This window comes from Lucilia cuprina, chromosome 6, assembly GCF_022045245.1.
Source record: "Lucilia cuprina isolate Lc7/37 chromosome 6, ASM2204524v1, whole genome shotgun sequence".
In the NCBI taxonomy this organism is placed as follows: domain Eukaryota; kingdom Metazoa; phylum Arthropoda; class Insecta; order Diptera; family Calliphoridae; genus Lucilia; species Lucilia cuprina.
In genome coordinates, this window is record NC_060954.1 from 62817282 (window position 1) to 62843944 (window position 26663).

The 26663-nt window shown below is 32.7% G+C and overlaps 3 protein-coding genes across 14 annotated transcripts in view; 2 read left to right on the forward strand and 1 right to left on the reverse strand.

The window, feature by feature from the left end:
- Positions 1-49: 49 nt before the first annotated feature.
- On the forward strand, positions 50-18225 carry LOC111675913 (midasin). Of its 2 annotated transcripts, XR_006941474.1 has the most exons (14): positions 50-288; positions 571-788; positions 856-1801; positions 1868-2031; positions 2096-7427; positions 7490-7652; positions 7713-9514; positions 9579-16175; positions 16240-16366; positions 16427-16889; positions 16948-17053; positions 17120-17725; positions 17790-18100; positions 18136-18225. XR_006941474.1 is itself a non-coding variant. In XM_023436780.2 (13 exons), exons 1-13 carry the CDS (start codon positions 181-183, stop codon positions 18045-18047), a joined length of 16890 nt encoding a protein of 5629 aa, XP_023292548.2. In that variant the 5' UTR covers positions 50-180; the 3' UTR covers positions 18048-18225. The 2 variants fall into 2 exon arrangements, 1 of the variants encoding a protein (XP_023292548.2); XM_023436780.2 differs by having other exon boundaries at positions 17790-18225.
- Positions 18226-19881: 1656 nt separating this feature from the next.
- LOC111675927 lies at positions 19882-21804 on the forward strand. Its single transcript, XM_023436807.2, has 4 exons — positions 19882-20041; positions 20104-20185; positions 21239-21410; positions 21473-21804. The coding sequence occupies exons 1-4, from the start codon at positions 20024-20026 to the stop codon at positions 21534-21536; spliced, it is 336 nt and encodes a 111-aa protein (XP_023292575.2). The 5' UTR covers positions 19882-20023; the 3' UTR covers positions 21537-21804.
- The window catches only part of LOC111675923 (serine/threonine-protein kinase N), a 36270-nt gene continuing 31255 nt past the window's right edge, over positions 21649-26663 (reverse strand). For 9 of the 11 annotated variants that reach the window (XM_046953665.1, XM_046953660.1, XM_046953663.1 and 6 more), the window contains 7 exons: positions 26013-26246; positions 24147-24770; positions 23891-24080; positions 23650-23831; positions 23466-23573; positions 23252-23392; positions 21649-23180 (listed from right to left, as the gene is read on the reverse strand). In XM_046953665.1, the coding sequence (XP_046809621.1) occupies positions 23037-23180; positions 23252-23392; positions 23466-23573; positions 23650-23831; positions 23891-24080; positions 24147-24770; positions 26013-26246 (1623 nt within the window). In that variant the 3' untranslated portion in view covers positions 21649-23036. The remainder of the gene's footprint in view (positions 23181-23251; positions 23393-23465; positions 23574-23649; positions 23832-23890; positions 24081-24146; positions 24771-26012; positions 26247-26663) is intronic. The other 2 variants (XM_023436791.2, XM_023436801.2) reach the window with 1 other exon arrangement.

A 26663-nucleotide genomic window follows, 5' to 3' on the forward strand; every position in this document is an offset into this window, starting at 1 on the left:
AATGTCTGCACGTGTTTTATTTTGTTTTGCAAGTGTTTGAATGAGGTTTTGAAGTTCTGTGATTTTTACATGTTTTTTGGTTTAAATTTAAATAAAAAATTTAAAAAGTTTAAATAAAACTAATTATTTCGATTAAAATTGTTGTAATCCTTATTATATGCATTTGAAAAAATAGATAAAATGGAATTTAGTGTTCATAAAATAAAGAAAAATGTACAACAACTTGTATCATTGATTCAAACTCCAAATGAAAAATTAAATTTCTTACTTGATTTTTTGGATAAAAAGGTAAAAAATAATGAAACATGCGTGTTTCATAAATAGTAGTAATTTAAATATTCGCTATAAAATAGATTAAGTATATTTCTATAATTTTTTCACTTTTTACAAATAGTAAGTTAAAAAGTTTTAATTACAGTAAATTTTTAATACTTCAATAAAACACATGTGTTGAACATAATTTTAATGAGTGTTCATAGTTTGTTATTGGTACTAAAGTGAAAATGTAATCGCTTATCAAAAATCTACGATACAAATTAAATTTCTTGTAAAATTTTAAATATTTTATAGAGCTACCGCAGCAGTGATATTGAATTTTTGCTCCGATGTTTAAGCAGTTCTTTACTCGACGAGACGTTAACTATACCAATTGCAACGGCATTTGAAGATTGTTTATTGTTGCTTATAACGAACGCTGTAGGTGGGAATGATTTTGAAAATGCCATCGAATATCAATGGAAATGTATCGCTTTGGCAAAACTTATGCATTTGTCGCTTTGCGCTAAACGGTAAAATAAATTTTATTTGTTTTAATATATATTCTGAATTTAAATAAACAAAATCTATATATTTTAGTTTTGCACTGTCCTATTTCCTGAACAAGCCGGCTCCATTTTCAACATCTTGTGATGAAGTAGCTTCAAAGAAGTCGAAAACGAATTTAAACGATAAACCAGATGCATTTGCAATTATTAAATGTTGTTTTTATCTTTTAAAAGCTGACACGAGTTTTTTTAAGGATCTTTGGAATTGGTCGGAATTTCTTCTTTGTTATGGCGAACCATCCGAAAATGAAAGTCCTCTTTTGAAAGTGTACAGAAATCACATAGTCGCAATGTTAACAAATATGAACGCTACAACCTTACACAAATTGAATGAAAAACTACCAGAAGAATTGCTTATTGAATTTTACGAGGAACAAGAATCTATGAGACTTTTAAATTTATCAGATTCCGTCGAAGATGAAATTGCAGAATCATCAGAGGATACTATTTCTATAAACGCAAATAGCGCATTGTTTGTAACAAACATTGAAGGAGTATTTTTACCCATATTTAACAGGGACAATTATGATTATTTTCGCACGATGGAAAGTAATCAAGAGAGCATAGTTCGTGTTGAATCAACCAGAGTGAATCTTCGAAGCATTGCCCTAGGTATAACTTCTGGAAAAGCCATTTGTCTCTCTGGTCCGGTAGGCTGTGGTAAAACTACACTAGTTGAGTATTTAGCTCGTATGACTGGAAGAATTGCTCCTAAAAAGGATGTTGTGGTAGATGAATTTAATTCTATGTTTAACCAAGAAAATAATCAGATAATCAGCAATGTCAACAGCAATAATAAGGAAGGTATTTGTAATAAGCGAAAAATTGTCTCATCTGATGTTACAAACTCTGCTTCAACGAATGGGTTTTTGCGAATTCAATTGGGTGATCAGACTGACAGCAAAATGTTACTTGGTCAGTATCATTGCACTGATGTTCCCGGTGAATTTATATGGCTGCCTGGTGTTCTTACGCAGGTAATTTATAAATTTGTTTGTTTTATCCAGAGTACTAAACGAATTATCAATCAACTCATATTTCAGGCTGTCATGAACGGCTATTGGTTGCTTCTAGAAGATTTGGACTGCGCTACAACTGATACGTTTACAGTTTTGAGTAGTCTGCTTGAAAACAATTATCTTAGTGTGCCAGGATTTCGAGATTATGTTAAAGTTACTCCTGGATTTCAGTTATTTGTGACTGTGAGGTAAATATTTTATTTTGAATATATTTATTCAAGAATCAAAGATAAATGAAACTCTCAATTCCAGGACACATAAATCATCGTCCTCAAACTGGTCACAGAAGGCATTGTTTTCATTATTGGAGAAACATCTGTACCCAATTAACATTTTGCCATTGTCCCGAAATGAACTGTGCGAAGTCATTAGAAGTAAATATTCTAAATTGGCGACTGTAGCTAATCGAATGGTAGACGTGTTCCTTACATTTTCTAGTGGAGACCATAATATAGCCGACAATCTTCGCCAGCAAGAGACCAGAGACAAAGCAAGTGCAACAGAAACCTTCCAGCAATTGCCTTACGAAGAAGTTAATATGACATCTTTAACGAGTTCGGGACGTTTAGTGTCGACGCGTGACCTTATAAAGTTGTGTCAAAGATCGAATCCTTCATTTTCTGTTACCAGCACAGAATGTGCATATTTTGTATTTCAAAACGCCGTCGATATATTTTGTTCGTATTTGCCGAACAGCAAAGAGAAAACGAAATTAATAGTAGGAATCGGAGCAAAATTGGGAATTATACAGTCTCGTTGCGAACACTTGGCCGATGAATTCAAGCCTGAAGTTTGCGTAGATAGCGAACGCATTAAAGTTGGTCGAGCAGAACTTTATGCTCGAACACTATCATCCTCTAGCGATGAGAGAAATGAGATCGCAATGAAGGAACTTTCAACAGAAGAACAGTCGTTGAAGAGACTTAAGTTGTCGAACGGTGAAGGAAAGGTCATACGTCATTTTTCCACAAAATCGAACGCTTTATCAACCACTTTTTCATTTACACGTCTGGCTTCTTGCCTTTTGGAACGGATTGCAGTTTGCGTAGCTAATGCGGAACCAGTGTTATTAGTTGGAGAAACAGGCGTGGGCAAGACATCATCGGTGCAGTATTTGGCCGCAAGAACTAAACATAAATTAGTTGTTGTAAATATGAACAACCAATCTGATGTTTCCGATTTAGTGGGTGGTTTTAAGCCAGTAGATCTTGCATATGTTATTGCTCCTTTGCGAACAGAATTCGAAGTGCTATTTAGAAGAACATTCAATCAATCGAAAAATGAATCTTTCCTAACAAAATTCAGCATCTGCTACAATCAAGGCAACTTTTCAGTGATTGTGAAGCTGATGATTAAAATTGTTGATAATATTTTTGAAAAGTCCGAACGTAATGAACTTAGAGAAAAGGATATGCTTTTGATGCCCCGCTGGATGGCTTTAAAAATAAAATTGCAAAAACTAAATAGCCAACTCAGTAAATCTATTAATATATCTTTTGCCTTTATACCAGGATCTCTGGTTAATTGCATAAAAAATGGCGATTGGCTTCTATTGGACGAAATAAACTTAGCTTCAGCCGAAACATTGGAATGTTTATCCACTATTTTGGAGCCAGATGGATCGGTTGTATTGTTAGAAAAAGGTGACTTTACTCCAGTTAAAAGGCATCCTGATTTTCGAATCTTTTCTTGTATGAATCCTAATACTGATATTGGTAAAAAAGATTTGCCAGTTGGCATTCGCAACAGATTTACAGAATTTTTTGTGGATGAAGCTGAGACGGAAGCCGATTTGAGTTTGCTTATATCAGACTATTTAAGTGCTACTGGCATACAAAAGAAGAGTGTAATGAGCATCGTGAAACTGTATAAACGGCTAAAATCATTAGCCAAGCTGGAGCTAAATGATGGCCTCGGAAATAGGCCAGTTTATTCCTTGCGTACTCTTTGCAGATCTTTAACAATATGTGCAAAAAACTTGTGTGGATCGATCGAAAGAAACCTTTATGAATCATTCTGTTTAAGTTTTTTGACACAGCTCGATCCTCAATCACACAATGTAGTACAACACTTGATAAAAGAGGCGTTGCTTAGCAATGCTAAAGCCGTACTCCAACAGGCAATACCAAAACCGGGTGAAAATTATCTTAACTTTGAAGGTTATTGGATTGAAAAGGGCCCAAAAGAACTACAGGATTGCAGTAATTACATTTTAACAGACAGTGTTAAAGAAAACTTAAAGGACTTGGCACGTATTATATCTATTGGTAAACTTCCTATACTTTTACAAGGCCCAACATCGGCGGGAAAAACAAGTTTAATTGATTACGTAGCAAGGCGAAGTGGAAACCACTGTCTGCGTATAAATAACCATGAACACACAGATCTGCAGGAATACATTGGTACCTATACTACCGACGTTAGTGGAAAGTTGGCTTTTAAAGAGGGTATTTTGGTACAGGCTATGCGTAATGGTTACTGGATAATTTTAGATGAACTTAACTTGGCGTCAACTGAAATTTTGGAAGCTCTTAATCGTGTTTTGGACGACAATCGCGAAATTTTCATACCAGAAACCCAAACTGTTGTCAAAGCTCATCCCAATTTTATGCTATTTGCTACACAAAATCCCCCCGGTTTATATGGTGGAAGAAAAACGCTATCCAGAGCATTCAAAAATAGATTTATTGAATTGCACTTCTCTGATATACCACGAACGGAGTTGGAAATAATTTTAGAAAAAAAGTGTCTCATACCTGCTTCTTATGCCCGAAAAATGGTTGCTTGCATGGTTGACTTGCAAAAGAATAGAAAATCCACTTCCAAAAACACCTTTACACTGCGTGATCTTTTTAGGTGGGGCATACGTTATACATTGGCCGATAAAAAGCTATTGGAAGACCCAAAATATGATTGGAATCAGCATTTAGTCGAAGAAGGCTACTTAGTACTTTCAGCAAAAGTACGAACGGAAATTGAGTTGGAAGTAATTGATGAAACTTTGTACAAAAACTTTAAGAAACGTGTAAACTTAGACAGATTGTTCGATACGAGTGGAAATGGAGAAACATCGCTTGTCACTAAATATATAATTGATGAAATTCACAACTTTAAATCTCGCACAGATATCGTATGGACTCGTAATATGACACGCATGGCCGTGCTGACAGCGAAAGCTCTACAGTTTGATGAACCCGTTCTATTGGTGGGACCCACTGGCTGTGGCAAAACTACTGTGTGCCAATTGTTGTCAACAATCCGTGGTGTAAACTTGCGTATTCTTAACTGTCATATGCATACAGAAGGTGCAGACTTTTTGGGAGGTCTGCGGCCTTGTCGGAATAACGACAGTCAACAAGAAACTAAAAAAATATTCGAGTGGGCAGATGGTCCATTGATTCAGTCTATGGAAGAAGGCTCCTACTTTATGGCTGACGAAATATCTTTGGCGGAAGATTCTGTGCTGGAACGCTTAAATTGTATTTTAGAACCAGAACGTACAGTTTTATTGGCAGAAAAATGTGGTATTATATCTGAGAACCAATTAACAGAGGGGATTGCAAAAGAGTTTGTGGTTCAAGCTAAACCCGGATTTCAGTTCTTAGCTACTATGAATCCTGGTGGAGATTTTGGTAAAAAAGAACTTTCACCAGCTTTGAGAAATCGTTTTACCGAGATATGGTGTCAGCCTTCGAATTCTAGAGATGATCTCGTAGAAATTGCTAGTAATTGTATTATTGACCAGATAAAGAATACATCAATTGATAGAGCGGAGATTCTTAAAATAGCTACATTCATAGTAGATATTGTTCTGTACATGAAAAACACAATTGACAAGTTTAAGTTTTCCATAAGAGATATATTAGCCATGGCCAACTTTATTGTAACAAATACGACGCTAACCTTCCCCGAAAAAGCGATATTTGGTTTGGAAACTACATTTTTGGATGCATTGGAAATGTCATTGCATGAATCATCTGAGCAATTAGAGAAACTTAAGATACAAATAATTGAATATGCAATACAGCAAGCAAATGAAATAATAGGCGAAAAATTCACTCTATCTGAACTGTTAAAGAACAAGGGGACTACTGTAGAATATACCTCAAATAATACTTTTGGAATTAAGCCATTTTACATTAACACGAACAGCGAAACGAACGAAGCTATGCTAAACACCAGCAAATATTTTCTTTTTGAAGCACCTACTACCAAACAGAATCTCTTTCGTTTACTCTCGGCTTTGTCGCTAAATAAACCAATTTTATTAGAAGGTCCTCCAGGTGTAGGAAAAACATCTATAGTTGAAAGCCTCGCTCATGCTATCGGATACAATATTGTGCGTATTAATCTTTGTGAACATACTGACCTGGCAGATCTATTTGGAACTGATTTGCCAGCTGAGGATAATATTTCAAATTTAAAATCGGAAGAAGATAAGAAAAACACTAACTTACAAATCGGTTCCTTTCAATGGCGCGATGGTCCATTGCTAGCAGCGCTAAAAGCTAACAATACTTGGATCCTTTTAGATGAATTGAATTTGGCCCCGCAATCGGTTTTAGAAGGTCTCAATGCAATTCTCGATCATCGTGGAGAAGTGTATATACCAGAACTAAACAAAACATTCGCACTCAACAAACAAACTCGTGTCTTCGCCAGTCAAAATCCCCTGAAACAAGGCGGTGGTCGCAAGGGCTTGCCTCAGTCATTCCTTAATCGTTTCACAAAAGTGTATGTACAGAAACTTACGACCGAAGATTTATTATTTGTTGTAGAAGGCAAATACAAAACCTATTTTGATGAACTGAGAGCCAGTTTTGTTAAACTATTACCACCTTTCCATGAACGGTCATCTAAGAATCTCTTTGACATACATAGATCAATGAAACAAAATCAGGAAGACCTTTCTGAATTGGATATGATCACAGATCAAAATGAATGTTTGATTCCTGAATTTGATTTATCACTGCGATTAGTTCGTTTTTCGGAAATCCTAGATAATGGCATAACAACGATGGAATTTGGATATAAGGGTGGTCCATTTGAAATAAATTTGCGAGATATACTATTTTGGTGCGATCTATTGAAAAGTCCTCAAACTGGATTCACCGTTAAACACACTCAAGGATTTAGGCGGAACTTTGATAATTTCTTATTAACCCTCTATGAGCGCATGAAACTGGTGTATTACCAACGAATGCGCTGTGAGCAAGACAAACAATTTATTCGCAATACATTCGAATCTGTTTTCAAATGCAATGCGGAATATCTGAATGCGATATCTGAAGATGTCGGTCTTTACTGGACCAATGAGAGAATATACATTAACGACATAACTATTGATCGTGATACTCAACCACTGCATTTCCAAAAACCAATGGAATGTTCACCTCTATTACTGGAAACGCAACGTGAGACTCTGAAAAACTTAGTCGAGTGTGTACATGTGGAGAAGCCTGTACTTTTGTGTGGTTCAACTGATACGGGCAAAACAAAAATTATTGATACATTGTGCTTTATATCCAATCAGATGTGTAACTTGGACAACATTGATGACTCCGTAACAGGGAGTTTCCAACAGGTAGCTATTAAAAACAGGTTCCAATAAACAATTAATGCATCGCTATTATTTTATTAACATAGATCGATCTTAACCGGCATCTTGAAGAAATATCGTTTCATGTTGAATGTATATATTTAAAATTCATTCAGAACACAATTTTAGACAGTTCTAGCACAATTAAAATGATTTCTGAATTGTTGGACTCATGGAATACTTACAGTGTTTTACGCAATTATAAATGTGGTAAGTACTTCATATGAGTTTCCATCTTTCAACCATTCATCATTTTTGTTTTTTTTTTAGAATTGACAAACAAATCGTTTGTTTCTGAGGAACTTGTAAATTATCGTAGACGAATAGATAAACTAAATAATCTTATTGAAATCCTGCAAAAAAGTATTTACTGTTCCGCTAATGAAAAGTACACCGAAGAGTTAAATAATATTCGTAATAAACTCAATTTGTTGAAATTGCATGTTAAGAATACAGAATCTTTAAATACAGGCGGTTGTTTTGAATGGGTTGACTCAAAAATTGTTAAATCACTCAAGGATGGTCAATACATTTTACTCGAACATGTAAACCTTTGTTCTTCAGCTGTCCTGGATCGTTTGAATCCTGTCTTTGAGCCGAGTGGCACTTTAATGTTATCTGAAAAGGGCGTTACAGGAAATGAAAAGGCTGAAATTGTTAAGAAGTCTGATAATTTCAGAGCATTTCTAACGCTAGATCCTAAAAATGGAGAATTATCTCGAGCTATGCGTAATCGTTGCGTTGAAATTTTCATAAACAATCAAACACCTAATATGGATGATAAACGTATATTAGTGTTCCACCAGGGAGTGCGAGACATAAATGCCATTAACTGCATAATAAACATTCATGACAAAATTTCTAAACTTACAGAAATAAATAACTTAACGATATCGCATCTTACTCAGACTGCCTTTTTGTGCGCTTCATATAAGCGAATTGGCTACCAAATGAAAAGGGCAATATATGTAAGTGCCATGGAAGTTTATGTATATTCTGCTTCTACGGATTTGATGGGTTACGGTTTAAATTTTTACCAAAATAAACTAAGAGAAATTGTCATAATGGAGTCAGAGAAATTTACTGCCAATTTACATCAAGATCATTTGAAAGACGTTGTTTTAAAATGTAGTTCTTTGACCGAAATTCCTTTAGTGAATTTGCAAATTGTTCCTTTAAAAGTTGTTTTGGATAATTTATTGGATGCAAGTCAAGCGCAAGAAGCATTATCTCTATTATTTTCCGAATTTTCAACTATAAATATGGAAAATATTAACTTTGAGGACTTTGCAAAGTACTTGATTTATATGACATATGAAGCGAGCTCGTTAAATGATTTGCGGTATCGTTATCTGCAGTTAGAAAAATGTCTAAAAGACTATCCAGCATTATGGGAACTTTCCAAAACCCTTTACAACTGTATAGTCAATACCGATAACGACAGTATTCTGCCATCATTGCCCTGGAATACAAAATTGTATCCTAGAATACGTGATTACAAGTTGGAAACATCAGAAAAACTTGGTTTCTGTTTGAGCAGCTCTCTAATTTTTAACATGTTGATAGCTCCATTGCCACAAGAGCCAGTAACAAAAATGAGCTCTATCGATGTACTGACATATTCCCAAGCTATTGCAAAACAGGTTTTAAGCGATAAACTTAACAATTCGTTCCTACAACATTACTCTGATTTTCTCTTACACCTCCAAAAGGTACTAAAGAGTAGTATGTACCAGGCCCAGTTGGATATGGAATCATATATTGAATTAATCACTGCATTACAGTGGTTTAATCGCATACTGAATCTATCGCGATTGAATTTATATCTAAACAAGGAGGTTAACACTGACCTACTTGATAAACTTATATTACACTTTAAATGGTTGAACAAGAACCTGATGACCCTAGTTCACAAATTACTGCCTAACATTCATACAATATCGCCCGAACTATACAATAGCCAACGACAACTTCTTGATTATGTGTCAAGCATCAAGCATCCCTTAAATGTTCGTCGTAAAATGTATGCAAAGCACTTATTAGAATTCCAGCCATTTTCTCAAAAAGAAGAGGTAAGTCCAACTTATTTTCACATTCACACAGAAACAAACATGTTAAAAATTAACTTATCTTTAGGTGCAAATCTTTATGAAAATACAAGAATTAGATCAATTACTAAGTGTAATTCCTTTATATGGGCAATTTACTCCTGAGGATGTGTTTAAAAAGTTCGCTGCTCAAAATAGTGAAAGCTCACGGCGAGCTTATGCCATTATTTCTAAAAACTATACTCTGTTCGACTTTAAAAAGACTCAAGAAGTCAGTTTAAATCGTAATTGTGGAAAATTAATACCAGAAGAGTTGAAATTGAATTTACAACAGTTTTTAAGTACTTTAACGGAAAATAATTTTAATAACGTGCAACTTTCTTCCGAAGATCTTGACATCATAGAATCTGATCTAAATGAAATATCACAATTACTTGCTCCTACACCTTTCTCAGAAGCAATCGCTGAAAAATCTTACAATATGCCGCACGAAATTCAATTAAAAACGCTTGCAATAAGAGAATACTTTTTAATTAAATCATTAATAGCAACTATAGAAAATACGGCAGTAAATAGTGTTCAAATAAACTGTGAATATCAGGAGGAAATTCCATTTTTAAATAGCACAACAGTTTCGTTGCTAAATACATGTAAACTGTCGTACTTTCAAAAATATCGTGATATATGGTTACATATCTCCAGTTACATAAACAATATGCAGACTTCCGAAGAATTTGAAGATCTTTTGCAATATTTAGATGGAGGCTACAAGCACTTTTCAGCCATAAACAGACTTGTCTCGAATTCAGTGCACAGACTGCAACTTGAAAGTCTAAATTCTCACCTTGAGTGTGTACGAGTTCATGATTGTAAAGATAACATTCAGAGTCAAAATACATTTAATGGTCCTCCTTTCATCAACATCATGTCTAATTTATTATTCGTTGATGAAAGTGGAGCATTTAAAACAGTGCCTTTGCGTGATTTGGATCTTTGGAAAAATTCTTTAAATCAACTGTGTCAGATAGTCTGGCACAACTCTATGCTCGTGACACCAACATATAATGTAGCATGGAACAATTATATGCGTTCGTTGAGAAATGCAAAACGTTTATTGTCAGAAGTGAAATATCTTGAGATGTACTGTCGAAGTGACGCCGAAAAAAATTTAACAAATTATACGGAATCTTTTCATAATTTAATTGTAAAATTAAAAGATTGCACTGCTGACACCGAAGAAAATATTTCGGATAATACCAGTGCGACTGGAAATCAAGTGGTTTTGTATAAATCTTCTTTAATGAACACTTTAATTGGTTCTATAGAATTATGCCTCATTCCTTTCACACCGCTTATAGATCCTGTAGAAAAGAATCGATTAAAGAATGAATATATGGCGGATGATATTTATATCTTAAATAACTTTAAATCAGCCTACGACTTTTCCAGAATTTCGATGAAGTATAAACATTTTGGTGAAGAAATTTATGAAGCTATCAAGAGAAATCTCGACATTTTAAAGGAGAAACAAAACAAGCTCAAAGAAAAGGTAGCTCTGAGACCAGAGAAATGTTTATATGGGGTTTTGGTCAGGGACATTACCCACTTCATAACTACAAATTGTAATCCAGACGTTCTATTAAAACTTGTGAATAGCGTTGAATCAATTTGGGACGTTCTATTTGGAAATATGGATTCTGATTGTTTGAGCGGAATCCTTGAAAGTTGCGATGAAATTATAAAAAAACTCAGTTTATGGATTGCAAATTCTCAGCGTTTTGTTCATCACACATTGAAACCGTATTTGCTTTACTATCAGGACTTTTTGAAACCATTGCAATGCTCAATCAATCAACTACGTTTTGGATTCGAAGGTCTAAAGCTTGTTCTCGCCCAGATTAAAAATAATATAATTGATGAAGGAAATGGCATATGCGTCAACATTAATGCCAACAACAAGCTGCACAAAGTGTTGAAAAACATTGCAGAGTTTCCGACTAGTAAAATGCTTGATATCTTCAATGTTAATTCCTCCAAAGATATTTTACAAAATCGTTGTCCTGTATTCAGTATAATTAATAAAATGTCTAGATGTGAATCGGATTATTTCCATTTGTTGAAAGCCAAGGTTGTTGAACTTAAGAACCGTGTTGAAATTTCTCACTTTATCAATCAGGAGCTATTCGCAGAATTTGACTTTGCCTTCAATATCATCAACCAAGTTTGGCAACGTGAAGAAGAACTAAGACGGCAGAAGCAGAAGGAAGATGAAAGTCTTTATCTAACTAAAACAAAGTGTGAAGACGAGGATGAAGAAATGCAGGAGTTAAAGGAAATTGAAGAAATATTTCCAACTGCGATTCAAGAAGATTTCGGTGACTTCATACAGGAAGATACTTTGGAGAAAGTGATCAAATTGAACACAAAGAAGCCATTGAAAACTAAAAGAGATCATATTGTTGTACAAGAAAATGATTACGCTTTTATTGCCAAAAACTTCATCGAAATCTTAGTCAAAAGCTCTCAAACTTATTATCATCCAAAACCTAAACGTTCTGATAACAACGAACAAATTGATTTTGTATATTACTTCAAGGAGCGTTTCCAAGTTTTTCTTAAGATTTACAATAAATACAAATCTTCTATAAACGACTGGTTAGATGAAGAATGCTTTAGTAGTTTTTACTTCAGCATGGCCATCCAAAAAGATGCGCTGGACGAAAATCTATTAACGAATCTAAAACAAGAGAAACCTTATAATTTCTATAAAGATTCGAATATACAAGAAATAGTATCCTGTGGAGATGTCCTGAATGACATTGAAAAGAGAGTTACTGAACAACTAGAATTATATCCCGAACATGCAACGTTGATTGATATTAAAAAAATTATCGATCGTATTCGCATCTTACCATCGACCGCGCCGGTAGTACGTTTCAATACTGGTTTTCAAATACTGCGCCAAAATGTTGCTCTTTGGAATGAAGTTGCTCATAAAAACAACAACCTTAAAAATGAAGAACAAGAGGTTGCGCAATTTGTTCAAAAATGGACGCGCCTGGAACTGCAGTTTTGGCGCAATTGTTTAGCACAAACCTATGAAAAAGTTGAATCAAATGCATATAAATATTGGTTTTTCATTTATAATCTAGTCCATGAATTCATTGCTGAACGAGAAATTGACTCATCTTTGGCCAACATCACCTACACAATGAAAAGGTTTGAAGAACACGAGATTTTAGACCCGACAGAAACCAGTGCCAAGAAATTTACGGTGGAAGCCAAAGATATTATTAACATTTTGAGACAGTTCGTAGAGTCGTCATGTTATGGTGATTTTAGCATAAGAATGCAATTGCTTTTAGCTTTCGAGCTATATCTACATAACTGTATCAATTACACTGCGAATGATAACAATAATACCACTAACGCACAAATTTGGCAATTGATTTCCGGCATCCGAAATTTGCAGTTGTACTTTGATCAATTTTCTAAGGAAATTGAAGAACACCAAAAATCCATTAGAGCTCCAATTGAGAAAAAACTTAAGGAGTTAGTTAAAATCGAAAGTTATAACAAAGACTTGTCCTACTTTAGCATGCGAAATAATGTCGCTCGTGTTCATCGAAATCTTAACAAATTCTTAAAGGAATATGAACAGCAACTGAAGGAGAAAATAACAGCAGTTTTTCAACCAAAGGATTCTACTGCCAAAGACTTTAATTTCGCCAACGATAAAGGAAAAGATTTAAGATTTGATTCTAAAATGAAATATTATATGGTCGATCCCAAATATTTCGTTTTAGCTTCGAAGCAAAAAAGTAATGCAACTGAGGAAGTGAACAATACTGATTCAGCACAAACATTGCTTTCGAAAGCTCAACGGTTGTTCAACACCTCTCGTAATGTGGTTAAGGAGACTGTTACAAATGCCCACTATCCTAAACTTATAATCGCATTAGACTCTCTGTTATCTCAACAGTTAGAAAGGTGTGACTATTTAAGAAATTTGACTGTCGATAGGACTAAAGAACGTCCTAAACAAAAGTTGGAAGCTAAACATATATTACAACAGAAACGTAAAGCATTAACGGATCTCTTTAAAGCCCTTTCAACTCTAGGTGTTAACTACAAGACCGGTCTCATGGAATTATCGATGAGCACCGAATTCGAAGACATATTCTTGCCTCCATTCTGCATTAAATCCATGCTCTCAAATTTCAAGGAAAAACGACTTCAACCAAAATTGTTGCAGTTAAATGAAAACTTGGATGTATACTTTAATAAATGTGTTTTCAAACTAAAATTACTGCGGAATATAATGCTTACGCCTTTGTCTGAACTGGGTCCCCCGAATATTGAGCGTATAAAAGGTTACGCTGTCGACATGTTCCTTTTGGTGCAGAACCAAAGAAAACTCTTAGCCTCTACCACTAAGGTTATGTATGATAATAGGGTTATGTTGCAGCAGCTAAAAGACTTGGAAGATGTAAATAGTAAAGCTGAGCTTGATGAGAGCTATATGAATTTCAGTAGATTCCGTGATCGATGTGATGCCTTGAAAGCTGTTGTTACACGTATACGCTATGTTTTCGAACAACTAAAATTATATTTCTTGCGTATTCCCACCAATGTGCGAAAGGAAAATGTGTTATTTGCTGATGTGGATGGTGGAAATGTATTTAAGAATTCAGTAGACTCAAGTGCTGTTATATCTGATTGCGAAAAAGTTTTGTCATTATCAAAATCTGCACTAGAGCGCTTAAACACCGATACCAGCGAATTTGTACTTAAAGATCGTCTAATTGATTATAAAAACACCTACAACAAATTATATAACTCAATACAGGATATCTTAAAAAACTTCAAAACCAATGAAAACGAATACTTGCCTATAGCTAAACCTCTCATCGACCTATCTTACAACATCAATGATACCATTCAAGAGATATTTACAGATGAAAGTAAATCAAATTCAGAATGTAGTTTAGAAAGCATCGATCAGCAGCTGGAATCCATAATTCATTCTATGCTTCTTTCTTTGCAAAAACTTTACAAAAAATACCCATCAAAAACCCAGTCAGATGAGGAAGAGAAACAACAAACAAAGAAGAAAAATGACGATGACAACGAAGAACTTGATGATCAGCATTTGAAGAAAAAACTGTATGGTGCACTTAAGGAAGATTGGAATGTGATGAATATGGAAAAGATAAATGAACAATTAACGAATGTACTTCTTACACTTAAATTGTCTGAGCCATCTGTGGAGAAAATTGAACTCATTAAGAAATTATTAAGCATTCAACCGCTTCTTGAACAATTTAATTTGATGGCAGAGTACTTTTTGTGCCAACAGTTGGGAGCGCACAAGGTGTCCGTAAAAATGTTGTCAATAATACTAACCGTATTCGTAGAGATCGGCACAAAAGGCTTCTGTGTGCCACAAGATCTTATGCAAGACGAAGAAGGGGAATCAAAGAAAGACCAAAAAGAAGGTGAAGGTTTTGGTCTAGAAGATGGAACCGGAGAAAAAGATGCCTCAGATAAAATAGAATCTGAAGATCAATTGGATGATGCGAAACGCCCTGAGGATCGTAAGGATGAAAATGATAAAAACGAACCGAATGATTGCAAAGAAGAGAAAGGAATTGAAATGAGTGACAATTTTGATGCAGAAATGCAGGACATAGATAAACAAAACGAAGAGGAAGATGACAGTGGAGAGTCTGAAAACGAGGAAGATATGAGTAAAGAAATGGGCGAAACCGAAGAGGGTGCAGACAAACTAGACGATCAAATTTGGGGTGATGACGAAGAACCGGAAGAGCAAGAGGAGGAAAAAGAAATGCAAGAAGAGGATGGCAAAGGAAATGGTGATGAACAGGATGCCCATAATGACCTCAATTCTAAGAATGATACCTCAAAGGACGACGATGGAAAAAATGATCCCGAAAAGGATGGTTTGGACGCCACAAATGAACCAAACGAGGAGGACAAGAGAAAACGAGAAGAAAATGATATAGACAATATGAAAGATCAAGAAGAAGGTGATCAAGATCAGGTTAACCCATATCATAATGAACTAGAAGAACCAGAACAACCAGAAGATTTCGATTTGGGAGACCTTAATGTTAACGACGACAATGAGGAGGATGAGAAACAGCAAGGCGAAGATAATCCTTTCGATATTGATACTATGAAAGATAATATGCAGGATGTTGATGAAACTCAAGAAGACCAAAACGATAATGATGAAGCAGGTGACAAAGACGAAAACAAAGAGAATGTAAGTGATGACAGTGATTCGAATGATGAAGACGATGATACAAGTAAATTGCAAAATGATGCTGAAACTCCTGATGAGGAAAAACCAAATGAAGAAGAAGAAAATCAAGAAAATTCAAACGAAGAAGTTGATGAGCAGAAAAGAGGTCAAATCGAAGAAGAAACTTCAGCAGAGGAAGAATCAGAAAATAGAAATGAAAAACATGAAGAATACGAACAATCTAAAGATCAACCCATGAAAGAAGACAATATGCAGTCGGTTCCTGAAATAGAGCCAAAAGGTTCCAAGGATAAGTTAGAAGCCGAAAAAACTGACACCGATGTACAACAAGATCAGAATATAGATGAACAAGATACGGGAGAAGATAAAGAAGGCATAGGTCAAGCTGAAAATGAGGTTTAATGAATTTGTCTTTTTATACGATGCAATTTAACAACAATTGTTTTTTAATGCCTTTCAGACCAACGATGGAGGTCACCAAGGTATAGCTGAAACCAAGGAGACTACAACACCTGAAGATAATAAAAGCGATGCTAATACCAAGGAAAAGAGAAAACAAGGTCGCACTGACGAAGACAGATCAATGGGTAAGTAAATTTCAACTTAATTCATAGAGAATTTTATTCTATTTTTTTTTTAATTTTCAGGACAAGCTGAGCAAAATAAGATAAAGCGTCTTAAAACTGTTGACAAACTCAACGAAGAAAATAATGTCCAAAACGAAGAAAATCAAGATGAGGCAAATAATGATATGGAAGCAGAGGAATATCAACATGTTAAGGAACCAAAGACAAGTGATAAGCTTACTTTAGACAATGCAACCGAAGAACAGTCCAAGAAAATTCAGCCTCAGTCTGAAGAGGAAAAAATTAATGAAAACGAAGAAGCTGCCGAAAATCAATCGGAATTAATTGAAGAAACTGAAGAAGAACTTAACAATGTGGATCCACAAGAAATGATCTCCGAAAAAATGGAAAAGAATTCGGAAAATCCCTCAAAGTCTGAGCCTAGAAATGACAATGTTACCACTCAAGAACAATTAGAAGTGGATGGTGATGTTATTGAAACAATGACGGTACAAAGAAGTGACGATACTACTGCACATTGCAAGTAAGTATTATATCAATTATTATGTGCATTGAAATTATTTTTTTTTCGCTCTTTGCAGTAAGGAAATACTGAGTGACAAGAGTGGACATGTAGAGGAGTTAAGTGCTGCCAAAACACTAGAATTAAGAAGAATATACCAGGAACAAGTTACTTCACAGCAGCCAGTAATTGATAAACAAATATACTATTAATGTAAACGTTAACACATTTATTTTTTTTTTATTTTCTAGATTATTGCCCAAAATGAAGACCATGAAACGTGGCATGCTATATCCAATCGTATGTCGCAAAATGCTCGAGACCTTTGTGAACAATTGCGTCTTATCTTAGAACCAACGAAATGTACAAGACTGAAGGGAGACTACCGAACCGGACGCCGTATAAATATGAAAAAAATTATTCCGTATATTGCCTCTCAATTCCGTAAAGACAAGATCTGGTTGCGAAGAACAAAGCCGGCGCAACGCGATTATAAAATTACTATAGCTATTGATGATTCAAAGTCAATGCATCATAATAATTCGAAAGTCTTGACTCTGGAAGCCATATCTTTAGTGTCTCAGGCTTTAACACTGCTGGAAAGTGGACGTTTAAGCGTAATATCTTTTGGGGAACAACCCCAAATATTGCTCAATCACAATGAACAGTTCGATGGACCAAAGTTAGTTAGTTCCTTGCAGTTTTCACAGGATAAAACGAAGATTGCCGAATTACTCGACTTCATACGGACGGCAGGCTTAGAAGAAGGTTCTTCTACTTCCGACAACGGCATTTTCGAAAATCTTCTCTTAATTTTAAGCGATGGCCGGAACATATTTAGTGAAGGCAAATCAAAGGTGCGTATTTTTTATATACATCCTTGAATTTTGAATTTAACAAAACCTTATTGTTTTATTTCAGGTGCGAAATGCTATTAAACTAGCAAGACTTCAACGAATTTTCCTAGTTTACATTATCATAGATAATCCGGAGAACAAGAACTCTATACTTGACATACAGACAATGGAAATGTTACCAAATAATTCTATTAATATAAAATCTTATTTAGAAGATTTTCCATTCCCCTATTATGTTATAGTGAGAGACTTGAATCAATTGCCCACGGTTTTAAGTGAGGCTATGCGTCAGTGGTTCGAACTAGTAAATAGTGAACAATAAAAATTTTATAGCAAACATGTTAAACACACATAGTTGTTAATATATAAATGTATATTACATTATACCTAGTTCAAAGTTAAAAAATGTGAAATATGAAACTGTAAATACTTACAAGAGAATACCTATTTTAAATACTTTTATAGACTTTAATAAACAAAATTGAAAATTTATGAATAAATAACAAGTTATTATTTTATGTATAAACAAACAAAAAAACCTATAAATTACTGAAATTGTCTAAAACTGTTGGAATTGAGGAATTTTGATTCATTCATGATAAAAAACTAACCGCTAACTAACGATGATTTTCGCTTTCTAGGATTTACACAAAACGGTACATAGAAAGCCGCTCGTTTTTCATTATAAATAAGAAAGAAGATAAATACATACATATTAAACATGAAAAAAAGGTATGTATACTAGGTTAGATTAGGTAAGAAGGGTAGCCACTCAACCAAGCATGAGTGGCTCACATGGGTCCATGGATGTATGTATAATAAGAAAATAACTATTTTTGGTATACCACCACGTGATCGCTAATATTGTATAAGTAATGAATATAATTTTTTTAATACATCCAATCCAATTCATAGTAATATAAAAAGCCACTATTGGCCAATTAATATTTTTTTATCCCCTAAACGTTCTAGATTTTAAAAGATCGTAAGTATTGTATGTATTAAATGCCAAAGAAACCTAGTATGTACCAAAAATTCATTACTCTAGCTTAATTGCTCATATGTTCCAATTAAAATTAAAAACTTAGGTTAACACGATTGCACATGGTCATATATGCACCTCAAGAAAAACTATAACTCGGTACAGTTATCTGACGTCACACATTGGCCAATGCTGTTTGAAACGTAAAACTCTCGAAGGCAGATCAAAAAGGTCGGCCTGATTACCCTTAAGCGATAATGGCACCACCTCCACCCAGAGCTGAATTACGAATCATTCAGTCGCTTCCTGATATTTTTAATGCTCTATTTCACTGCTATGCCAATGCAACACACATACACATTGTCCCACTTTTTTATATAAATTTACGAGATTTTCATGAATTTAGATTACCACTGGAAACCTTTATGAGTAGCCCAACAAAAACAATAGGAAATTTTGTTTTTGTATACTCGTTTTATTGCGAAATTTTGTTTTTTATTACTACAATTTAAACAGTTTCCATGAAAAAATATTTATGAAACAAAAAATTAGTCTTTTAATTATATATTTGAATTATTTTGGTATCCTTAAAATTAAATTAATACCTATGTAAAAAAATTATGTTATTGTGCATCTGGCAACTCGAAATTGTACATTTTGACAGTTGTATACAACTTTCATTTAAAAACAATAACAATCAGCTGTTGAATTGACTTCACTGACATAATTGTCAGCAAAGTAAATTAATAAAGTAGCATCACTTGAACAGCTGACTATTTTTTTAACTATAGTTTCTATAGAAAAATAAAATTAGTTGTCAAAGTTTGTTTTGAAAATTGTTAACGTTGTTTATGTCGCCATTTTTAAATTGTGTTTTGCTATTTGTAAAAAGTTGAAAAAATTAATTAAAAGTGGTTTTAAAGTAGTTTAAAAGTGTTATAAATTTTATAATATATACAATACAATTAAATCCTTAATATTTTCAACTTAAAAGTAATATTTTATATTTAGGTTTTGTTCACTTTGTTGTTAAAGGAAATTTTCTTAAATTTTATTTTGACACATTGCTGGATTATTCCAAAAACAAAATACATGTGTTTGTTGTAGATGTTGTTGTACAACAAGAGATGTCGCTACTTTATTAATTTACTTTGATTGTCAGTGGTGGCAAATGAAATCTCAACGTTAATTACTGTTTATTTAGTTTGAAAATTTATTTATAAGTGTACCAAATGGTGTAACATGGTGTATCAATGTCAACAACCCAGTTTTAGAGTGTAAATTTTTATAAAAAATATTGAATAACCCATGTTAACATGAAATTTTTAACTGTTGTAAGTAGTTGTGAATTCAAACTTAATGTTCATTTGTTATAAACATATTTTTAATTTTTTAGATAGACGATTTTAAAAAATTGGGTTGTAATCAACAAGCTCATTGCGCGGTAGCATGTCGCATTTATCTGGACTTAATATTGGGTAAATTATAAACGTTGTTTAGGATTTAACTTATGACGATATTCATAAATTTATAAGAGATTTATTTTAGCTATTAATTCATTTATCATTTTTTCTTGATTTTTTTGTTAAGGACTTTACTTAGAAAGTTTGTTTTTTCATATCAAAGGGGAATGGAAAATTTAGAATAAAAAGTATTAGGTGCTCCAAACTTCGATTTAATTTAATCACCCTTATTATGCATTTCGATTACGTTTACGCATTCAGTTACGATTGTGTGTATTCTGCATTTCGATCGTAATTACGTTTTTGTAAGTTGTTTTTTAAGTCGCGGAGAGTTGAATCGAAATGCAGAATCATTTCGATTTTCTCCAAACGGAGAAAATTTCGAATCAAATTGAAATGCAGAATAGGGGCCAAATTGGACTCCTCTGACCAAAATTAAAGATTTTATTGACCAAAACTAAAAGCCCTATCTACAAAACTATTTAACATTTGTATATAGGTATATCATTTTCAACTATTTTTACCTTCTGTGGAATTGATATTTATTGATTTACAAAGAAGCGAAAAGAATCCATTAAATTTTGGAGTTAATTGATAAATAAATAAATATATTTTTGTTATTATTATTTGAGTACAATTTTTTGTATTCTATAATACTTACTACAATTTTACTTCTTAAAGTTACAAAAAAAAGAAACATAAAAAATACTTCTTGGGATGTGGTGAATTTGTAATCAAATAAAAACATGAGATCTTATTCAGTACTCCCATGGAGGAAATTTTACTTCTTTTCGCCCATTTCAAAATATCAGTTTTGCAATGTTAAACTGCTCAAACTTTAGTATATACTAACAACTACTATCATATAGACGAACAGTTGGGCATGTTTGTCTATATATTCTTACTGATTTCAAATAAATATGTAATAAGTTTAATAAATAACTATCACTTTAGTATACTAATAACAAGTATCATATAGACGAACAGTCGGAAATGTTCGTCTAGACATTCTTATTCAAATAAATACGCAAAAAGCTTAATGAATAACTATCACTTTTTCTACTTTAGATAAAAAATACTCTTCCGTTGATAAATGCTACGACAATTCACTACAATTGCTTTTTTTCAAAGCTGAAAATATTGAAAAAAAGAAATTCATTATTTTACCATCTTTAATTGTTCAAGAATTGGACCTGAATATAGTTAACAAATTGAAGCGAAAAGAACTAAATGATGGCAGGTGAGTTATAGTAAAATATAACAAAATTCATAGAAACTTTTTAATAACAACCATTACTTTAGTTTTCTTTTAGCTTTATGTGATACATCTTCAAATATTTTATACTATCGTCTTTTCGAAGATTGATCATCGGAACTCTTACAAAAAGTATGCATATCTTATTAAATTATTTTTACCTTTTGATATTGAAGCAATTTCCTGTTGTAATAAAAACGATATGTGTACAACAAGCTGTTAATTGTGTTAAATTGTTAAAAATAAATAATATTTATTTATTTTTTTTATTTTATTTATTATAATGTCAACATTATTTAACTTGTAATATTATAAATGTTTAAATAATAATAATCTTAAAAAATAATACACTTTAGTACATTAATGCTGATAAGGAAAATAATTTAGTTTAGATGGCTTAGATAGGAGGGAGAGTCTGCTAAAAGTAAAATGGTAAACAATATTTAAACATGATTTTTCTTTCCTTTTTTTTGACAAAATAAAATATTCTTATTGTAAAAAGAGTGAAATAAAAAGAAATATATAAACTCGCAAGATCATTTTGTTTGTTTGAAAATGGTTTTATTTTGGCCGACTGGAAGAAAAACAAAACTAAAATATTTTACTTAATAAAAGTGACTAATATTTGGAGAAGTGGCTATGTTAGAATATGCTACTTAAATTCTTAAATCTTAATATATGTACTTTGACAAAAAATATATATGTATTTATATGTATGCATGTGTGTGTATGTATATTTTCGCATTTAAAAAATCGTTTAAAAGTTGTATACTTGAAATATCTATTTATGTTTCTATGTATTTATGTATTTTAAATGCTTATTATAAAAGATTAAGTTTAAGAAATCCTTGAATTTTTAATAAAAGAAATACGATTTTGGCAATTATTCCATAATTTTACAATTACAATTAATAATATTACAAAAGCAATCAAAACGTCTTGTAGAAACAAAGTTTTGTAATTTGCTCTCAAAAAGCATTGTTTTTTTATATATCCTTCTTGTTTTGAAAACATAATAATTTTTCCATTTAACGCAATTTTTAATGAAAAATATTCAGAATAATAATGTTAAAGGCTAAAAACAATAAAACAATTTGTTTGGCTCCTTGAGAGAGAGAGTTTAATTAAAAAGAACAGTAATCGCTATCGCTCAATTTCAACAAGGCCGTCATAGCTCATAATTTGCAAATTAGCTCCCATACATACATAAATCTTTTAGATTTTATTTTGTAAAATTATCCTTGTATTTGGGTATAAGAGAGTTTTATTGTCATCATGGCATATACGTCAAAACTAAAATGAGTTGTTGTAGTTATATATTGCAACACGTATGTATATTTTATTGTTAAAATACATTTAAAAAATTCATTGATTTAAAAAGGACTTTTTAAGTCTTTTCACTGTAGGATCTACGACGGTCTTCTCACAAATGAGCGACATGAAATTAAAAACAAAATATATGTTTGGGTTTATATTTGCTTGCAGCAGATGAAAATTGCCAGTAACAAATGAGGCACTTAATTAACTAAATAAAGTTGTTTTTACTTTCGAATATTTGTATGTTTATGTGTATGTATATAATATATAAAAATAAATAAATGAGTGTTGGCATTAAGACCAGTCCGCGGTGTATGTGAAATCTTGGAAGAACATTTGCTCCTCATCAGTCAAGATACGGGGTTCCTTTGGTGGAGTTAATTGCGGTTTTTCTGATGTAAATTCTTCATCGAAATTTGACACATCTTCCAGATGATTCTGCAATAAAAACAAAAATCAATCAATCAATACAAGGTAATCTATTGTTTAAATGTGAAATTGAAACTTACTATAGTTGGTACAAACGGTGGTTTTACTTTACGCAGTAATAAATCATCCCATACAATCGTTCGGAAAAATGCTTGTTTTTTCACATCCTCGGCATCGCGTTCGGATGAACCTAAACGTCTTTCTGGATTTTTACGTAGAAGCTGGATGTTTGAAAGTAAAATATTATTAACACTTTGCTAACTAATCAAATAGTGTCAGCTTGATAGAACTTACCCTTCGCATAATTGCAATAGCTTCTAGAGATAAAAATCGTGGATAACGAACTTCATCATTGACAATAGAATCGAAAACTTCTTCTTCGTCATCTCCTGGGAAGGGGGACTAAATATAAATAAAGCGAAATATGAATAGATTTTTAAAAATGAATAATTTATTTATTTATGTTTTAAAAGCTTACCTCTCCCACCAGCATTTCAAATATTAACACACCCAAACCCCACCAGTCAACTGCTCTAGTATATGAAGTTTCCGTTAACACTTCAGGTGCTAAAAATTCTGGTGTACCACAAAAAGTACCAGTACGATCTCCGAATCCCATTCCTTCTTTGCATAAACCGAAATCAGCAATTTTCACATAACCTATAAATTAGTTGAATTAAATAATATGCATTTGTCTATTTAATGTACAATATTAATACCATCTGTGTCCAACAATAAATTATCCAATTTTAAATCGCGATAAATAATTTTATTTTCATGCAAATACTGTAGACCGAGAACTACACAAGCCGCATAGAAGACAGCCCGTGGTTCTGTAAATACATCCGTGTGGATATGCATCATTAAATCTCCACCGGCAGCATATTCCATTACAAAACATACGTGTTGCTAAATGATTTACAATTTATATCAATAGAATTCTTGAATGGATATAAGAACGTACAGCAGACTTACCTCTGTCTGAAAGCAGGCATACAAATTAACTAAAAATGGATGACGCATAGCATTGGCCACCTCGAAAATACGTTTCTCACTCAATAACGATTCAACTTCATCTCTAGCAATGATATCGCCCTTTTTCAAGGCTTTTATTGCATAATATTGGTTGTTCGTGCGAAGCTGACACAATATCACTTTGCCGAAATGACCGCGGCCCAATACGCTCAACATACGGAAATTGTCCATTGAGAGAATACCGGGCGATGCAATAAGGCTTTGCGACTGGCGTCTTAATTCATATGCCGAATCGCGATATTGTAAGCCTCTGGCGACATTACGACGAGCATTCTGTTGACTTACTGCTGAATTTTGTAATTCAAATTGATTTTGATAAATCGGCTGTTGTTGTGGTTGCTGCTGCTGCTGATAAGATGGTGTCGCCTGAGGTGACTGATGATAATTCTGGCGCTGAGCAGGTTGAGGAAATTGCGGCACAGAAGCCTCACTTGCCGATACATGACCTCCATAAATAATTGGTGTTGGAGGTTCCTGTATTATTGGAGAGGACTGTTGTAAATAGTGCTGCTGTTGTTGTAAATTATTGTTGCTTATAGAAACGTTGCTAAATTGTGGTATAACCTAATAGTTAAAACATTAAACATTAGTAAGTGGTTTAGGCAAAATATAAAACATACTCTAACAGTGCTAAATGGTTAATATAACAAATATCTTCATGCCTAAGGTTTAGTTTTGGGTATTTATTTGTATATAAATATATAGTTATATAAATATTACGTTTAATTGTTTTATATAATGACTTTATTGTGATTAATATTCGGATTAAGTTTTTTCTATTTTCTAACAATCATTTAGTATTAAATTGACAAAAGTATTGTTGCATTTTTTGGGATGAGATTTGCTTCCCCTAAATTGTAACAAGTAAGTGTATATTTCCATATGTTCGATATAATATTCATATGCTTTTATTATTCTTGCAATAGCTTTTAAACAATTGTGCTTATGTTTTGTGTTTCTAACATAAGACCTCAACACGAGAGCTGTTTGAAAATGATCAACACTCATGATCCTCGAAGTTGTATCGTGAGTATAGACGAATATATGGCTACTGTAGCAAAAAGTTTTGTTACTTAATACAAGAGGATTGAGGATCTCAAACGATCTTAATAACCCAACCACTACAAAGTCAGGTTTATGGCGTAAAATGAAGAAAAGATCTTGAGCAACAAAATGCCTTACACTATCATGCAACTCATTGTCTTATAACAATCATGTGTATAAGATTTGAAATTTTAATTTTTTATTTTCAACCTCATTATTTGGAAATACATATTTTAATAACAATTATGTAGCAATAAGAAAAATAAACTACTTTTCAGAATATTATTTATAAAAAACAACTTAAAAACTTATTGTCTAAAGGAGATTTTTGGAAAAGTTCCAAGTTACTACCAATATTTAAAATTATTTGGAGCAAAAGGAATATGTACCTATATGTATTTGTTACTTTGAGTTTGTGATATATTTAAAAGGTAATTAGTCTAGTTACAAATAAATCATTTTTATATCCTTAACCATAAGTGGATCAATCTATATATATATACATTGCATTTGTATGAATAAGTGTTGTTTATTCTACTACACCACCACAAATATAAAAAGAATTTTGAATTTGTCCCAAATTATAATTGTCGATTTTGATATTGTGTATATCAACGATGTGGAACAATATTTTAAATATATTTTGCATTACTTCTATGATATACAATTTTCAAAACTAATTTATAACATTTTCTCATTTTCTCCATTTTAGAACTTGATAAAAAAAGTTATAATCTAATGCGGGATTTCAGGATTTATTACCTTCGTTTCTTCTATAGTTTTATCTTCATCTTCTACATTAGCAATAAAATATTCAACAGTACTAGTAAATGTTGTTGCCACATTAGATGGCGATGTTAGTGATGTTGGTCGTGATATTATTGTTGTAATATCATCGGATTTTAAAGCCAAATCAGAATTGTTTGCAGTAGAATTCGTGTCCAAGTGTAAAGGTATGGTAGGTTCAATAGTTATATGAACAAGATTAATATGAGCCTGTAAGATTTGTTGGTTTAATTTATAAATATGGATATATATATATATTTTTTAGTAAATCTGTATTTAATACACACATACATACATATGTATTTGTTTATGTACTATAAAACATGGTATGAAATTATGAATTTATTTAACATAAATCAACAAAAATATATGTATGTATATAATTATATATGTATGAACAACGGACAGACAAAGGTTAAACAATCTGAAGTCGGGGAGTTTTTATACATATAAATGTGATGAAGAACGTAAATAAAACAAGAAACAATTAGAGTAACAAATATGCATATATGTATATTCACTGATGAGAAAATCGATTTGATAAAGGTGGGAATTTCTACATAACTGAACCTAACCTGAACCTAATGAATAAAAAACTGTTAGAAATTTATTAAATTCGTTTCAATT

Coding starts and splice junctions, on each gene's coding strand:
- LOC111675913 (XM_023436780.2), top strand. CDS start 181: ATGGAATTTAGTGTTCATAAAATAAAGAAAAATGTACAACAACTTGTA. Junction 7,428..7,489: donor TAACAGGGAGTTTCCAACAG/GTAGCTATTAAA, acceptor TTATTAACATAG/ATCGATCTTAACCGGCATCT. Junction 16,890..16,947: donor GATACTACTGCACATTGCAA/GTAAGTATTATA, acceptor CGCTCTTTGCAG/TAAGGAAATACTGAGTGACA.
- LOC111675927 (XM_023436807.2), top strand. Junction 20,186..21,238: donor TTATCTGGACTTAATATTGG/GTAAATTATAAA, acceptor TTTCTACTTTAG/ATAAAAAATACTCTTCCGTT. Junction 21,411..21,472: donor AAAGAACTAAATGATGGCAG/GTGAGTTATAGT, acceptor CCATTACTTTAG/TTTTCTTTTAGCTTTATGTG.